We start from the raw sequence: 18,476 nt of genomic DNA, 5'->3' as shown, positions 1-18,476 counted from the left end.
GGGGGTCACTTAAATTGCATAATTTGGCATCTCAATGATTGGTATTATTAATTGTATTATGATTTGGCATTGTTATAATGAGGCTTTTATTGGATTGTTGTGATTGAAAACTAATAAAAATATTATTTTAAAAATAATAATAATCACAATTTGTTAAGTTTTTGGTTTTTGCATTCAAATGCATATGAGATATTAACAAGGTGCTGGGAGATACTGGGCCAAGTTTTGCAGCTTTTATCTGTACAAAAGAATTATTCTTTTGCTTCCAAGGTCATCAGCACTGATCACCTTTTAACAACACTTGTCCAGGTGTTGGAAAGGGAGGGGAATGGCATTCCTATCTTGGTCTGGGTCCCCAACCTCCACAACAATTATCAGCTCTGTCAAAGCTGACATAATATATTTTCTGTTTGATTGTATTTTCACTATGTAAGAGTAAGTCCCCACATGAAAATCCTACATGCCCCATGTGCAAATACGACATTATTTTAGCTAAGGGAAAAAATACAGTGACCGTGCTCCAAAGTCTTGCCAGCAGATGAGACCTTGTTCTTTCCTCCTCCTCCTCCTCCTCCTCCTCCTCCTCCTCCTCCACCTCCTGCAGTCCTTGCACCCTCTTGATCTGTTCTAAAGGGTCCCCCAATGCTTCAGATTTTGGAGCAGCACAGGGGGTTGCATGAAAGAGGGGAGGAAGGCTAAGTCTCATTTGCACAACTGGACTGGCACAGCTGGATGTTGCCCAGCAATTTCCACTTAATGTTTGTTACAGCAAGTGTGACTTCTGTACGTGTAATTGAAATACTGTATTTACTCGAATCTAATGCTCACTTTTTTGGCCAAATTATGTTGTGAAAATTAAGGTGTGCATTAGATTCGAGTAAATCTGGCAATACCTATTCTTTCCTAGTCTACTCCTCCCCTTACCCTCTTTTCTCCCTGTGGTGAATTATAATATTGTAAGCTCCTTGGAGACAGGGGCCTGTCCTCTTGTACAGTGGTACCTCGGGTTAAGTACTTAATTCGTTCCAGAGGTCCGTTCTTAACCTGAAACTGTTCTTAACCTAAAGCACCACTTTAGCTAATGGGGCCTCCTGCTGCCACTGTGCTGCCGCTGCACAATTTCTGTTCTCATCCTGAAGCAAAGTTCTTAACCCGAGGTAATATTTCTGGGTTAGCGGAGTCTGTAACCTGAAGCATATGTAACCCGAGGTACCACTGTACTGTGCAAAGCTCCACACCCAATGATGGTGCTATAGCAATAAACAAATAAATAATAAACCAGGATTCATATGGAGATGTAACCCTAATGCATGAACAGTTGCAAATTAAGACGGCACTTCATATATTGCTGAAACTGTTGTCCCCATAATTTTAAACGTCACTGAAAATGGAGGCGGCATTCAATTCATTTCTTAAGTGTAATTTGGTTAGACAGTCCCTCACACTATGAGGAAATGGTATCGAAAGTTGGAAAATTTCAAAACCATCCTGACTGTAAATCTGTTCTTACCCAGCTGTCATAAGGTACAAGGGTGTGGCTGCTCACACTGTCAACAAGATGAGACAGCTTCATTTCCATTATCTTTGTTTAAAGACATTTCCTTACAGAAGCCTGCTTGTATTCTCAGACACAGAAGTGACATAGGTAACTGCTTTTAATTTGGGCGGGGGGGGGGATGGATCACTTCAAGCTGCATTTGTACCACTGCATTTGTACAAGAAGAATTACAGGCCCACAGCTCTCAATCTCCACATCATCCTCTTGTTGAGGCACATGAAGGAAGAAGTGACGAAGCAGAGGTTTCAGACTGGCCAGTTTCTCCAACAATGCAAGCACAAGGACCATCAGAGAGGCGTGTGTGGAAAAGGCAGGTTCCAGGTTGCATGGCGACCAGTTTTACCCTTCCAGCTTCTCCTCCTTTGTGTAGTAAAGTGGGCATCTTAGCTGGTCCTGAGTAGGGGTGAGGACTTCACCAGGATGGTTGCCTTGGGGAGAGAAATTCTATTCTGGGTTTCCATCTATTTCTGTATGCTTCGGAAGCCTGTTGTGCATCTCACTTCCTCTTTTTCAGGGTAGGAGCCACAGTTTCCATTTTTGGACAAGTCTGTTTGAAGCTCCTTGAACATGCACATTCCTGTCAGCTCTTATCACACTACTGTACACAAGGCTGTGAAAAAAGTTTGCAAGAGTTTTGGGTTCTCCCTGGATTCAGCTGACTCGTTTTGCATTATACATTTGTGTGGGCTTATCTATAAATTGCCTCTAATTGCAGAACAGAAGCTCACTTGCACATTCTATTTTATAGTGTTAATTTAGAGCTAAGGACATTGTGTTTCTTAAAGGCTGTATTTTAAAAGAAAGAAAGAAAGAAAGAAAGAAAGAAAGAAAGAAAGACAGAAAGAAAGAGAAAGCTCATACAAAGGAGCCTTCCTAGATAAGTATAGCCATCCCCATTTTTCCACCACACACTTTAGGGCTCCAAGAGCAGCTGTGTTTAGAATATTCATTTCAACAACATTTCCCATTCCAAAGTTGCATCTGTGCCCATTAGGCTGCATGCACACCACACATTTAAAGCATGTGACTCTCCCCGCCTCCCGGAATTTCTGAAACTGTAGTTCACCCTTCTAAGAACAATAATTTCCCGTGCCCTTAACAAACTGGACTTCCCAGCATTCCTTTGGCATGTCATGTGCTTTAAATGTATGGTGTGTACACAGCCCAAGTCTCAACAGCTGTCTTTAGGGAAATTGCTTTCATGACTGAAGGATTGATTACTTTAATGCTCTTATCTAAGATGCATAATCCTTCTCTCTAGGCATCACAGATAATAACAAACTCCTCCCTTGTTGAGTACTATTGTCCCTACAGATCATATTCTGAATTTTACATTACATGCATTGCAATCTGTCCCTTTGCTGCCACTGTTTTTGTTGGACACTAATGGGACTTAAGCAACCTTCGTGCCAAGTAACTTCTAACCAATTTTCCTTCCTGCCAATCAGTTTGTTTTCCTTTTGCCCTGTGACTTCATTCACTAGGCGAGGTTATGTGGATGATCCCACAAGATGCATGGCCAGGACTGATTTATCTCCAGACTGGGTTATTGTTTAGTTTGTTTGTTTGTTTGTTTGTTGGTTGGTTGGTTGGTTGGTTTGGTCTACCAAAATAGTTGCATTATCGAACAATTGTTAGGGATAACAATAGAACAATTATGTCAATGCAAATTGAAGAAGTGGGGGTGAACCTCAGCACAAAGTGCTGCCTGTAAGTGGCATTTGCAATGTTCGTTTTATGAGACCCCCCTCGCCAATTCACACAGGATTTCCTTCATTTAAAGCAGATAAAATCTAAACTGGGGGCATCCCTAAACCAAGATGCATAAACTCCTATTGCCTAAGGTTGTTGAGTGGCAACTTTTTCCTCTACCTCCTTCAACATTAAATGGGTCAGGATATAGCCTAACAAAATTTCTCATAGGATTGCAGACAGCACAGAATCTCTACTACTTTCAACACAGGTGAAAATTCAAGTGGTGTTTCACATACCATTTCTCAGGCTAGTGAAAAGTTATGTGCTTACCCAGGTTTGGTTTTCTTTGGGTGTAGCTCTCTGGAGGCTTGTTGGTATATTGTATTTATTTAGAAATATAAAGGCTGAGCACATCTTTAACACTCTTACCAAGCAGCTACTCATATTTCTAGAGAGACAGAGATCACCTGACATAGCTGCTTGAGGGAAGCAATGTGCTTTAAAATATGGTATGTAGTAAGGGATGGGATGAGGAACTGAAAATTATTTGAATAGTTTCATTTACAAATCTAAGACTACAAGCTTATGGGCAATTTCCTGGGAATCAATCCTATTAAATGTTGGACTTACTTTAGACTAAACATGCAGAGGACCAGAGCTGGAGAAGTTAACTGTAAATTTACATTCCTCACTGTGAAGAAATGACTGTTTTCTTGAGTAAAAGTCTGACCTACCACTTTTCTCTTCTGTTACTAGGCTACCAACCTTTCAGTGTCTGGAAAAATATGTACGACTGTTCATTTCTCCTCCCACTTATGGAATAAAACCACGTGACACATATTTTTGGTGCAACTTGCTTTCTGTAGCATGAACTTCTATTCTATACTATGCAGTAGCAGAAAATTTCCCCCCTGTGTTACACTTCTTTTGTATTTCTTTTTTACATGTAAAATAAAAGAATAAGAAGCTGCTTTAGCTAAATGACAGACTTCAAAGTGGAAGCTAACATAACAGAAAGCAGATGTGTGTGTCCCCCTCCATCCTCTCTCCCATCTTCCTTAAAAGGGAAAACTTAGCTGTGCAAATCGTCACGTGAGCTGGACCTTCAGCAACTTTTGTATCATGCATGTTAGCATTTTTCAGTCAGGGCTTTTAAAATTGCTTTTCCAGTGAGGTAAAGCGTCTGTTACAGCACCTGCACATTAAGCCTGCTCTGATCTGAAGGTACGATAAAAGTTTCTGCAAGTCAAAGCATGTTTCAGCTTCCAGGAAAAGGGGGCGGGGGCGGGAATATGAAGTGGCTGTGTTGGCTTTAAATACTGGGACAAACATGCCACAGCGATGAGTAGTTTGCTGGCAGTACACAACTGCAAGGAAACATTTACCAGGCTTATTCTCCAAAGAGCAAACTCAGTAAAGACTTCAAAAAAAAAACCACGAACACTCCTTCCACCCTGGGTTTCTCTGCAAGGAATTTCCTCGATTTGTGTTGCTTTGGCACAAATGCAGTTTGAACTTCACCAAGACGTTTTTCTGTACCAGCCCTACCGGAATGAGAACATCTTGGTAGATTTTGCTCAGACAGAGCAAGTAAAACAAGAACTATGACAGACCATGAGGAAAAGATGTTCCCCCAATCTCAACATTCATGTAGCACAGGCGTGGGGAATTTTTTCAGAGCCCGAGGGCCACATTCCCTTCTGAATGGCCTAAAAAGGGCCAAACGCTAGTAGTATGCAGGGCCCTGAGGCAAAAGCGGGTGAGGTGAAAAAATTCAGGGCACGAAGCAGGGCTAGTGAGAGGAGTTGCCTGAGGAGATTTATGAGGGCCAGGTAGAGAAGTCTGGGCCTGAAGTTCTCCACCTCAGTGTAGCACTTCTAGCAAGTCAATTTAATGCAGGGCACAACACATCCTTCTTTTTTAAAAGAGGTTTACTACTACAAGAAGAGAGAGAGAAAGGTGTTGTATGAGAGGCCTGAGTGGGCAGGGAGAAGCTACTTATTCCCAAGAAGTTTTCTTTGTTTGCTCATTATTTTTACTTAGCATGACAAGCTGGAAGCCAACTCCCTACTCATAAATAAGAAAACCAATATTTGTAATGATCAGCACTGGGTCATCATGTGAAACACAAACAGAACAAGTGGATAGCTGCAACCATGCCCTTCGTCTAGAAATGGATATATCTGGTTTAGAAGGGGGAAAGAATCACCTGGAATCCGAGGACGGATGCTTGACTGAACCTGTTCAAGAGTACAGATAAGGATCTATCCCATTTTTGTGATCTCATGAGCATTCTATTATAGTCAGGAGGCCTGTGCCTGAGTTTCTCTCACCAGAAAACACATACCCCAAAAATTCCATGAGATTTGAACTACAGTGTACTTTCCTAGTATACGTAATTGGAACTGGCCCTCTCATTAAGCAAACTGAGGCAGCTATCCTGTGGATAGTGGAGGCCAGCCCGGTTGAAGTAAGATTCGACTGAATGGTATTGGGGATATCAGCATGTCCTTCACCGCAGACAGCAGAACGTCTTGGACTGGCCCTAGTTATCCAGGTAAATGAGAAGCTCTAGAGCTTTATTGCCCTGGTTGGTTTTTAAGTGTCCCATGAATATTGTATATTCAGAATATTCAGAACTGAATGCAGGATTAATTTTATCTCATTCTTCTTCTCAAGTTAACAGCGCAATTCTATGCACATGTACTCAGCAATAAATCCTTCTGTGGTCCATGAGGCCTACTCCCTAATAAGTGTGTTTATGATTGGAGCCTAAGGTTAAAATCTCATAGACTTACTCGAGAGTAACCCCTTTGAATTCAATGGCTCTTACTTCTAAATAGACATGTGAGGAATTACACTGTAAACATATCATTATTATTTCGATCTGTGTGTCTGTTTCCAGATATTAAAAGCTCTAAGTAACTGGGAATTGCCTTTTTCTTTCAGAAAGTAGAAATTTTGTGATTTGGTTCCCTAGCAGCAAAAGCAAATGCAGTTTGCTTAAAATGTGTTGCAAAGTGAGTGAAAGAAAGAATTGTTTGCAGGAAGTGGGTTTTTTAAATAAACATTGCTTGGTGAACTTTTAATCATTTCCTAGGAACAATATTTTTACCCATGAATCAGAAAGCAAACTGTACAATATGTTAAAGTTCTAAAAGAACTTTGCTTTCCCTTTCTGACATCCTGAAATGAAAGGGTGTGTCCATAAGGACTAGATCCAACTGTCTCACACACCTACGCTGGTATTCAGAGATAAAAATCACAAGCATAAACACATCTGTGACGCCTCCAGCATCATCTCCATGCATATCTCCACAACAATGGGAAAATATAGGGAAACACACTTTGCAAAGGTAGCTGGTTTGTGGCTGTAGTCCTCCTTACAATTAGGCTGTTTAACATCCCACTGAAGTATATCCATAAGATGTATGGCCTGGGCTACTCTGATTGAATCCCTTGGACACAGCTGCAGTCCTGACCCAAAACATACGGAAGAAAGCAACTCATTGCAGTTTCTCATCCCTCTTCCAGATCTTTTCAATGGGCATTGCACAGGCTAACCAACCTCTCTTGCCACACATTGACAAGCTCCATGCCTTCTGCAAAGCATTATAATTAGAACAGCTACTCCACCCACAACTTCAAAACTCACTTCTTCAAAATCTTTCCTGAACAAGCCTCATTTCCTGGGCACTTCTCAGTTACAGATTAACTCTCTCCTGAACGCACCCATCCTTCCTATACTTTCTTGAGGCCACCTCTCAGCATCACTGTTGCCTTGCGACATTATATTGTAAGCCCTCTAGTGTGGGCTCCATCACTGTTACATTGGGTGCAACACGCAACGTATTGTCAGGATGCTGAATAAGAAAACGTTATGTTTACAGAGATCTTGTCCTCCCATAGTTCAGAAATATGGCTGAAAGGTTAGCTGAAGTACAAGGCAGAAGAGCCAACAGTAAATGATCCAGTAAGATGTCTGAAGTCCTTTCTAACCATACACATGTGCTGCAAAATTAGAGCAATTAGTTTTTAAAAGACACCTTTTGCACGAAGCAAATTGCACTGAAAAAGAAATATATCCCTCCCCTTCAAAATTTCAAAAAGTCAACATACTTGTTTTGCCCTATAGTTTCGAAATCTTTCACAATAATCTGCAGGACTGACGAAATATCCAGAGCGATTCCTTTCAAATCAAACTCAAGAATCTGCGCAAAAATAAAAAATAGAATAACCCTTAGAAGTTGAAACAACAACATAACCATGCAATGAACAGGCAATAAAAAAAGATTTAAGGAATCAACATTTTTCATCAGTAACACAATTAAATAGATAAGTGCAGACTATATTTGCATGTAGTTATCTAGGTTGAAAATGCCTGTAGAACTCCAGGCCACTTCAGACAATATCAAATGTGTAACTGCTATATGTTCATGGGGGTGTACAAATGTACATCTATGTGCACAATGGGATAATCTACCAAAGGTTAGTCATGACTATGTCCCATTGAAAGGGATGCATAGTGAATACAATGGAACCAGCTTCCAAGCAGATGTGGACAAGATTGGGCTACACTACGGCATGATTAAGAAAGCCCCACTGATTTATCTATTATTAGTTCTGAGTCTAACTGACCTTTGCTAAACTGTCCAAGTATGCTGGAGTTTTGCAATCTTTCTAATATTTATAAAGTGGAAGGTGACAGGAACGTGACAAGAACCAGCTGTGGAGGAATACACACAAGCTTGTGTTGCCCTGCCCTACCATGCATCTGAAGTATGTTGTTACTACTTTTTTTTTAAAAGCAACCAAAAAGTCTGGAAAAGACTTAAAATAATCCTCTGCTGGCACCTTGACATCTAATGTTGAGCAAGGTCTTAAGATTCATATATGGCATTACAATATGTGTAGTTTGGGGTTCAGCAAGCAGAAATCAAGATATTAGACTAGGTTTTAAACAACAACAACAAATTATTTATACCCCACCCATCTGGCTGGGTTTCCCCAGCCACTCTGGGTGGCTCCCAACAGAAAATTTACAGCACAATAAAACATCAAACATTAAAAAATTCCCTAAACAGGGCTGCCTTCAGATGTCTTTTAAAAGTCAGATAGTTGTTTATTTCCTTGACATTTGATGGGAGGGCATTCCACAGGGCGGGCGCCACTACCGAGAAGGCCCTCTGCCTGGTTCCCTATAACTTGGCTTCCCGCAGGGAGGGAACCACCAGAAGGCCCTTGGAGCTGGACCTCAGTGTCCTGGCTGAATGATGGGGGTGGAGATGCTCCTTCAGGTATACAGGACCGAGGCCATTTAGGGCTTTAAAGGTCAGCACCAACACTTTGAATTGTGCTCAGAAACGTACTGGGAGGTCTTTGTGCAGGTCTTTAGAGATGCAGACAATGCAGTGGATGATCTGGGAACACCAAATGCTCCAACATTAATGAAGCTAAGCAGTTGCGATCTTGATCCATGATGGAAGCTCACTTGGAATCCCATAAAACAAGACATAGATAGAATAAATCAGGTTGCAGGTCTAAGTCCTCATATGTGGCAAAAAGCGCTATTGAGTTCAGTGGGAGTTACTTCAGCATAGGGTTGCATCCAATAAAGTTATTCCACCTGCACAAGGACTTCTCCCGCTAAAGTGAAATAGGGAAACTGTACCAGATATTGCACATCTCCCCTTAGCAGGAAATGTGGAAGTTTTGTTTCTGGATACAGAGAATCACAGGAACAGTCGGTTGTGACATGTGATTTCTTGTTCCATAATGTCATACAACAGAGAATAGGGCTGAACTTTGTCACACATGCTATGCCTTATCACATACAACAGAACCAATAAAAAAAAGTCACCTCATTCCAAACAGGGTTGAGTTCACTATCAATTTTCTTTGTTTTCTTTTTTTCATCTGGAAATAAACAAAAGCGTGCTTACTGATTGGAAGATATATAAAACAGCAATCACAATATATTAAAATAATATTTTTTTAATGCAAGAGGGCTGACTTGATTTATTTGGTTGCTGGCCATGGTAGCTAATCTATACAGAATATTTTGTGCTTGTGTACATAATAAACCTGCCTCCCAATAAAGTTGTTTTGGCCTAACTATATTGCCAGCTCCCCCCATACCTTTCAAAACAGATATTTTCTGTTAGTGTACATTCTGCTGTGTCTGTGGTGAAGCCGCTGTTTAAGACACACCTTGATTTAACCTCATTCACCACAAACAATGGTGCAGCAGGGTGTTGTAGGAGGACAATAGCTCAGCAACAGAGCATCTGCCTTGCAGGCAAAAGGCCTTGGGTTCAGCCTCTGACATCTCAGATAGGCTGGGAGAGACTCCTGGCCCCAAACCCTGGAGAGCTGCTGTCAATCAGCGTAGAGACAACACTGAGATAGATTGACCAATGGTCTGAGTTGATATAAGGCTGTTTTTTAATGACTGCGACCGAGTGATCCAGTAACTGCTTTACTTTCAGGAATTGTTGAACTATAACTCCCACCTTCCTGAGCACCAGCCACACTGGCTGAGCCAGCTGGGAATCTGAGTCTAGCAACAACTGGAGGGGTACAGGTTCCCCATCCCTTCATTACAGTGTTCATAATCTCTGCACCTTTAATGGATCATGTTGAATTAAGGCTAACACAGGTCTCAGAGAGTAAGACCCACTGAACATAGTGGGGCTGACTTCCAAGTTGGCACGAACAAGATTGCACTGTGTGTTGAGGAGGAACACAAATCAACAAGTTCCCCCTTCCCTTCTCTGTCTAACACTGAGTCAGTCAGCTCTAATGTACTCCTGATAGTTCTCTGCTGGATATATGGAGGAGGCGATGACAATTAGCCCTTGTGCAGGGAGTGAGGAACTGACTCACATTCCAGTAACAGGAATCATTTTAGAAAGACTATGCAGGACAATGACTCAGACCAGACCACAAAAACTGTAAATTTGCAACTCGTACAGGAAAATATCTACCACAATGCTATAAGTCTAAACTGAATTATATTGTGGCTCATTGTGCTTTAACATATATTTAGTAATATCAGGCATTGGTCCAAACTAATTGTTTCATGTAGAAGAAATGAATGGAAAAAGCGGCAGTAGCCAAGGATGCAATTTTCCTTTGGCAAGGACAGGGGCTTATTATGTAGGGCAGCTAAGTGACACGGTGATACAGAATTCTTTGTTATCGTCTTTCTAATTCAGGGTTGGGGGTGCTGTGGCCCTCCATATATTGGTAGATTCCAGCTCTGGTCAGCCTCAGCCAGCATGATAAATGGCCATTGCTTTAAAAACACTTGTGGGGCGGGGGGGGGGAGCTACAACACTTTGCTGGCAGAAGAAAAATGGGGCATGTGGCTTTGAATAGGGATTATTATTATTATTATTATTATTATTATTATTAATACCCCGCACATCCGTCTGGGTTTCCCCAGCCACTCTGGGTGACTTACAGCATATCTAAAAACATAATAAAAGCATCAAACATTAAAAAACCTCCCAATTCAAGGCTGCCTTTAGATGTCTTCTAAAAGTTGTATAATTCTTTATTTCCTTGACATCTGAGGGGAGGGTGTTCCACAGGGAAGGTGCCACTACCAAGAAGGCCCTCTGCCTGGTTTCCTGTAACTTCACTTCTCGCAGTGAGGGAACCAGCAGAAGACCCTCAGAGGAGGACCTCAATGTCCAGGCTGAACAATAGGGGTGGAGACACTCCTTCAGGTATACTGGGCCGAGGCCGTTTAGGGCTTTAAAGGTCAGCACAACACTTTGAATTGTGCTCGGAAACATACTGGAAGCCAGTGAAGATCCATTAGGTCTTGGTGGCCACTCCCAGTTAACAGTCTAGCTGCCACATTCTGGATTAGTTGTAGTTTCCGAGTCACCTTCAAAGGTAGCCCCACGTAGAGTGCATTGCAGTAGTCCAAGTGGGAGATAACCACTATGGTAAGACAGTCTGCAGGCAGGTAAGGTCTTAGCCTGCGTACCAGATGGAGCTGGTAGACAGCTGCCCTGGACACAGAATTGACCTGCACCTGCATAAACGTATTTGGTCTAACTCAGTATATGTTCCTATATGCTTCCTATATTCCTTTTTGCCATTATCAACTGGCAGTCAGAAGGACAAGCAGGACCTTCAACAGAACCTTAACCAATGTGAAGTGTGTCTTTTCAGTATTGCACTCAGTCCATCATGACCCCCTTCAGGATTCTCTAGTCCATTCCCCCTACCAGTTTTTCTGGTTTTGCCCCTGTCAGTCAGCATTCCAAGGCTATTGCTCAGTGGTTATTGGGCAGTTTTGGAGACTCAACCTTCCCCTACCCAGATGCAGTGGCGTAGCATGGGGGGTGCAGGGGGGGCCGGCCGCACCGGGCGCAACATCTGGGGGTTAGGGCAAATCCACGGGTTAGGGGGCGCAAATCCACGGGTTAGGGGGCGCAAATTAGTTGCCTTGCCCCGGGTGCTGACAACCCACGCTACACCACTGCCCAGATGAAATGCCCGTCTTGTGCTGCACCAACACTCATGCCTTAATATCAGAATTATTATTACATATTTATTTATACCCCACCTTCTTCCCTGATGGGATTCAAGGCAGCTTACAGATAAAAACAAGAATTTCTAAAGACATAGAAAAAACAGAAATAGATGGAATTGTGATGATACTGTTTCTAAATATTCTGCTGATCAACCTATCCCTGTGCTTGCTGCTGGTAGGATATTCTCCTGGTTCCCAAATCTCTCTCCTTTGCTTGTTCTTGACTTGCTTCTACTCACACTTACGTTTGGCTCTGATCCTGTAAATACCACCCACATCCCAGGCCCTTAGAGGCTCTAGAATTACTGCATCTTTGGACTACTTTGCTGCTTTCCCTCTCTATTGAAGCTATTCACTTAACATTTTCAAGAAGAAAACGACATTTGGTGAAGAACCATAAGGATACACCTTTGCCCTTTTATCCAAACTTCTTCTCCAACAATCTGATTCAAATTTGCATGTGGAAAGTCAGTAATCTGCCTGGTCCACCATGAGCTCAGAAGGCCTTAAAGTCTCTCAATCTGTGACTTTATGCATATGGTTCAACTTCATTAAGGCTGTGGGCTTGAAGAACGCTGAAAAACCCATAAACATGCCAACACATTTTTGGTGACTGTATTTTAAGTATCCTAACTTCAGCTACAGAATTGTAGAGGAAGACAAATAATATGAAACCTGCACATCTATCTTTCATTGCATTCAACCAGGGTGAAAAAGACACAATTAAACATAACAACTGATTCACTGCCTCAAAATGTTTTTTATATAAACTATATTAGAGCATGCAAGGGAGAGTTCAAGTAGAAGAGAGGAAGACGTGATTCAAGGGCTTTAAAATGAACTTTTTTTAAAAAAAAATCCTGCCCTCAGGAAATCAGGCCTTCCTACATTTATTTATCTACTGAGGAAATCGGGGCATTCTGTGGCATGTTCATTTGACACAGGAAGTTGGCTGGGCTGTGGTCCTACCATCACTCTCCACAGACCATTCCCCGGGGCTACGCATTAGTAAAACTGAGGAACAAGTGGTCTCTCAAAGAAGGGTGTCAGCAATTATTGAGTTTTGCATTGTGGAACTTCTGTGAATCTTCCAAAGAACCCCAGGGGTCGTAGGAACCAGTCCTCATAGCTGTGCCCCCCACAGCTACATTCTTTCTAAGTTTAAAGAGCAAAAATGAAGTTGTGACTAATACAGACAATTCAATATCAAGCTGCCATATCTCTCTTACTCACTCACACACCAACTTCAACATTCAGCCTTATGAGGAGTTCTGGTGGGCTCCAACGCTTGCTCGCTATTTTGTAACCTTTTGGCTGGCTGTAATTAAGGGATTTTTTATTTTAAAATAAACCAAAAGGTGGCAGCTTAACCCTTAGCCATGCACGATAATATAACGTACGTCTTTCCCTACTTAGTTTGTTTGGTAGATTTGTATGCGAGAGAAAAAACTTATTTGGCAGGCAGAGGATTTGCACATGGCGCCTCAAGAGATGACCTTGATGGAAGAAGTGGAGGCTCTGCTACACTACTGCTAGGAAGGTAATTTAAAAATGAAACCTATATTACGTACTGGACAGGGGCCCTTTTAAAGGTCAAATCCTATCTTTTGCTGCAGATTCAGCTATAGGACATTTGCATTGTATGTAGAAGGTCTAAGGATCAATCTCAGGCATCTGCAGGTAGGGCTGGGAAGGTCCCACACCTGAAACCCTGGAGAGCTGACACCAGTCAGTGTGGTCATTACTAGGTAAAGGTGAAAAAATCTAAAGGACCCCTGGACGGTTATGTCCAGTCAAAGACGACTATGGGGTTGTGGTGCTTATCTCTGCTTTCAGGCCAAGGGAGGCTGCGTTTGTCCACAGACAGCTTTCTGGGTCATGTGGCCAGCATGGCTAAACCACTTCTGGTGCAACGGAACACCGTGACAGAAACCAGAGCTCACGGAAATGCCGTTTACCTTCCCGCTGCAGCTGTACCTATTTATCTACTTGCACTGGTATGCTTTCGAACTGCTAGGTTGGCAGGAGCTGAGACAGAGAATGGGAGCTCACTCCATCACAGGGATTTGAACCACCAACCTTCTGATCAACAAGCCCAAGAGGCTCAGTGCTTTAGACCACAGTGCCACCTGCATCCATTACTAATCCAGATAGACCAATGGTCTGACTCAGTATGGGGTAGCTCTTTATGTTCCTGTGAATTTATTCTCACCTGTTTTTAGGCAGGCCAACAGGCAGACAGAAGAGAGAATTAGATTGGGAGAGAGAGGGTGTCTTTAATCCTTACGCCATGTGGTTTTTATCACCTAACACACCCTACACCCCTCCCAGCCCGGGCACCAAGGTAAGCTGCTTTTTGTACTGCTGAGGGGAAAATAGTAAATACAGATAACGTGCAATATATCATTTGACCCCCTATCCTACGATTAAGCTACCCATACACTGCCTCGTGCAAAAATCCAGCTAGCTAAGTTTTTTTTTTTTAAAGGTAAATACACCTTGAGCAAGCTCAAATATGGACTGTGTAAACCATGAATGAATCACAAAAAAAATCATGAATATCATACATCAGCCTTTGGCTTTTTCACAAAGCGATGTCTCAGAAAAACCAAGAAAGGTCTGCAAAAATGTAGTTTAGGGGTGTAATCCTATGCTGCAGATCTACTGGTTGAGAACTTGTGGGGTTCAGCGGAAGCCTTGATCATCCAGGGGAATACCAAATGCAATGCACCAGGACAGACACACTGGCGGAACACCCTTGATATGCTGGTGGAATAGCCGGGGGGGGGGGAGAGATGTGGGAAGAACAGGGGAGGAGCACATTCCACATCCTATACTACATCAGTCCATAGCCACACCCGCATAGATGGCGCAACTTTGCACTAGCCCCAGGCCTAACACCAATAAGTTCCCTTCCATTGCTTTCAAAGAGCTTTTAGAAATAACTGAACAGCAGTAGTATATCTTAAGTCCCATGGTAATGTGAATAGAAGGCTTGCTCTGTCGGTTTGTAACTACTGCATTTATTCACCCATAAATTCCTGTTTCACAAGCCACCATTTGAATTTTATGCAAAGGCAGAACAGAAGGACTGTGCTGAATATCCTAAAATATGGCAAGTAGACCAGGCTTCCTCAATCTCGGCCCTCCAGATGTTTTGAGACTACAATTCCCATCATCCCTGACCACTGGTCCTGCTAGCTAGGGATCATTGGAGTTGTAGGCCAAAAACAGCTGGAGGGCCGAGTTTGAGGAAGCCTGAAGTGGACAGAAACCTTTTTTTAAAAAACCAACAACCAACCCAACTAGGAGTAGAGGAAACTATGGTTCACACCTTTCCACAATGCCATTCAAATATTCCAGTAATAAGGTTTTCAAGTATTACGGTACAAACCAACTTCCTTATTGCACTGTATTTCCTTATTTAAATAATCTCAGCCTATTGTAAACTCAGTATCCTGCAGTTATCAAAAACCTATTTTTCAGTTCAGCACAGGCATCCAAGAATAATATATCTAAACTTCAGGCCACTGTCTGTTCAATTAGGGCAGCCATACGTCCGGAGTTTCCCGGACATTACCGGGATTCCAAAGGCAGACATCAAGAGGAATTTCCGAAAGGCGGTGCTTTGTCCTGGATCTTAGGCAAGTCAATCGAAAAAAGCTCAACAACTTCTTTCAGGGTGTCCTGGTTTTTACTTTTTGAAACATGGCAACCCTAGTTTAATGTATGTGATGAGCTATAAGGCAAACTACTCTATATGGACCTTAACATAACAGTATTACAACCATCTACTTATGAGGATAGGAAGTAGCACAAACTGAAATTCGTCACAAAGTTTACACCAAAGGAATAAATCTGTCAGTTTCACACTTACGGACAAATGCAAATGAGCTTCCTTTTTTCTCTCCCTCATCTTTTATTACTTTGCTAAGCACAAAGTCTGAAAAGCAAAAAGCCCCCAAGGAGGGGGAAGGAGTCTAACAACATAGATGATTAATGTTCTAAATGTTTTTAAAACTATTTTAAGGCAAACAGGAAAAGAAATCTGTGTTTCCATTTTTTTAAAAAAAGTGAACTAAACACTCAAAATCACTATTTGCTGTTGCAAAAAAGAAATTTCTTAAGGTGAAATTCACTTACACATTAATCCAAACTAAAAAGGGGCTCTATCTATGTGCGGGCGTAGATGCAACAAGCCTATACAGAAGTTTAGAAAGAGCCGCTCCACAAAATGCCACCCTACTTCTTAAAAAAAACCTGTGTTGTACAAAAGTTACTACTTTCCTCAGAAGTATGTCATTTGCAAATTACCAGAACTGTTACACTTTTTATCATGGCATCTTGGCACATTGAAAAACATCCTTGCTTAAAATAATCTTTCACAAGTTAGCTTTCCTTACCTTTAAAAATAACGGACACGATAGGATCTGGTTTTCCGAATGTATGTCTAGGGATATTGGAAGCAGATTCCACAATTACCCGAAGCATGGTTTTCAGTGTTTTTTAAACCGCAGCAGTTTTCAAAGAAATGTGTACTTCAGACTCTCTGCAGCCTCCAGTCTGAAGTGCCAGCAGGAGGAGGCTGGAAATGGCTCTGTTACAGTAAAGTGCAGCTGATGGGTGGATCTATGACGAGTTTAGTTACTAAAGGCTGGCGGGGGGGGGGGAGAGATTTGTGTAAACTGACTCCCTGTGGTATTAGAGAGAGTTAGTTACTAAAGGCTAAGTAGGGGGAGGGTTTGTGTAAGCTGACACCCACCATTCCTGTGGTATTAGAAAAAACTGGTACCAACTTGTGAATTCTGGCAGTGCAAAGTAAGGAATTAGCTAAGTATGGTGGTTGATAAAGAGATGGGAATCTTTTTGCATATGAATTATAGTCGGGAAAGAAATATGAATGTAACGCACAGAACTACACCCCCCCTCATTTTGCTATTGATGTGAAAAGAAGTTAATATAACTTTTGCAATAAAACATAGCAATATTCTCCCTTTTGAAACGAACTTCTTTCCACATGCCATCAGCCGGTAGACTCCTGTCAATTTTTTGTTTCTTTTTCATTCAGGACTTCAATCAATCAATCAAAATAGCCTTAGATTGCCCCCTTCTGGAGGGATCAAAAATAACCTGGGAAATAAATTTGTAAGATGGTTATGTACAGTACATGTATTTTCACCAATCAGTATATTAGGAAAGAAAGCAAAAAAACAACAACATTCTTTTTTAAAAAATAAATCTGATTTTTATTTATAACAAATAAACATTTCAGCAAAAAAGGAAACAATTCTTATATATAAATCTTCAACTTCCACCCCCCTCTTTCTGTGGTTCTATAAATGTGTTCTCTTTCTTTTTTCCTGCATATCCAAATTATCTCCATTTATTCCTTTTCTCATCCATTTCCTATATGTTTTAGAAACTGCAAGTTTTTACAATAATCTTGCTAATGTCTTAATTTGTTTGCAATTTGTAATTCAACAAACGATTTCCATTCCTTATTCAAAGTTTGTTATCTTGATTTCTTATTCTTCTGGTAAGTTTCGCCATTTCTGCATATTCCATTAGTTCCTGTAGCCATTCTTCTCTCGTTAGGACTTCTTACTCCTTCATTTTTGGGCAAATATCATTCTTGCAGTGGTAGTTGTATACATAAATAAATTTCTTTATTGTTTAGGTAATTCTGATCTCAAAATCCCTAAGAAAAAAGCTTCTGATTTTTTAAACAAATGTTATCTTAAACATCTTTTTCAATTCATTATAAATCATTTCCTAGTAAGCTTTAACCTTAATACAAGACATTTTTGCCAGTCTACTAGGTGTTAAGTACCATCTATATAACATGTTCATATATTTTTTTCTTAAACCATAACATGCTGTAACGTTTATATCCATTTTCCATAATTGTTCCCATGCCTGCATTTCTTTGTTATGACCCATATCTATTGCCCAATGTATCATTGAAGATTTCACTTGTTCATCTTTTGTCTCCCATTCCAGTAACATCTTACACATTCTAGACATCACTTTAACAATACAATCTAGCAGGTCTCTCTCTTTAATTAGTCATCTTTAATTAGTCATCACTTGAGAATCAAAGGAGCAGGCCAGGCCACTGGAATAAATGGCATTTTAAAGTCCATTGACCTGTGCAAGGTAAGTACAGCCAATTTATCCCTCCATGTTCTTGCATGCCATGATGTCAGAATTCCACGCACACTAACAATAGAGAGAGAGATTAAATTATAGTGATATAATAATAATCAGGATAAAGGCTTTTCTTATGGGTCTTACTTAACTTACCAGTGACAGGATGTCTGTGTAATCCCCAATGACGGTTTTTGGGGGGTTTTTTGCAAGGCAACAAATAGCCTTTTTTGATGCTGATACATAGAAAACACAGCGAGTTTGTTTTCTCCTGCTCCAAAGGCTAGAACCAATGCATCCAAGTTATAAGAAAGGAGATTCTGACTAAACATCAAGAAAAACTTTCTGACAGTAAAAGCTGTTTGACAGTGAAATGGACTCCCTCGGAAGGTGGTGAACTCTTTCTTTGGAGGTTTTAAAGCAGAGGTTGGATTTAACTGAGATTCCTGCATCCCAAGGGGTTAGACCAGATGACCTTCCAGCTCTACAATTCTATGATTCTACTGTTAATAGATGGACAGAGCA

At 41.2% G+C, this 18,476-nt stretch overlaps 1 protein-coding gene across 2 annotated transcripts in view; it reads right to left on the bottom strand.

The window, feature by feature from the left end:
- Window positions 1-16,392, bottom strand: part of MYOF (myoferlin) — a 76,731-nt gene extending 60,339 nt beyond the window's left edge. For both annotated transcript variants that reach the window (XM_053388730.1, XM_053388731.1), the window contains exons 1-3: window positions 16,208-16,392; window positions 9,114-9,169; window positions 7,373-7,464 (exon numbers count right to left, since the gene is read on the bottom strand). In XM_053388730.1, coding sequence (XP_053244705.1) covers window positions 7,373-7,464; window positions 9,114-9,169; window positions 16,208-16,295 — 236 coding nt within the window. In that variant the 5' untranslated portion in view covers window positions 16,296-16,392. The remainder of the gene's footprint in view (window positions 1-7,372; window positions 7,465-9,113; window positions 9,170-16,207) is intronic.
- Window positions 16,393-18,476: the final 2,084 nt, after the last annotated feature.

Source organism: Podarcis raffonei, chromosome 5 (assembly GCF_027172205.1).
Source record: "Podarcis raffonei isolate rPodRaf1 chromosome 5, rPodRaf1.pri, whole genome shotgun sequence".
Classification (NCBI taxonomy): Eukaryota; Metazoa; Chordata; class Lepidosauria; order Squamata; family Lacertidae; genus Podarcis; species Podarcis raffonei.
Note: the sequence above shows the minus strand (reverse complement) of the source record. Positions and strands in the feature narration are given on the sequence as shown.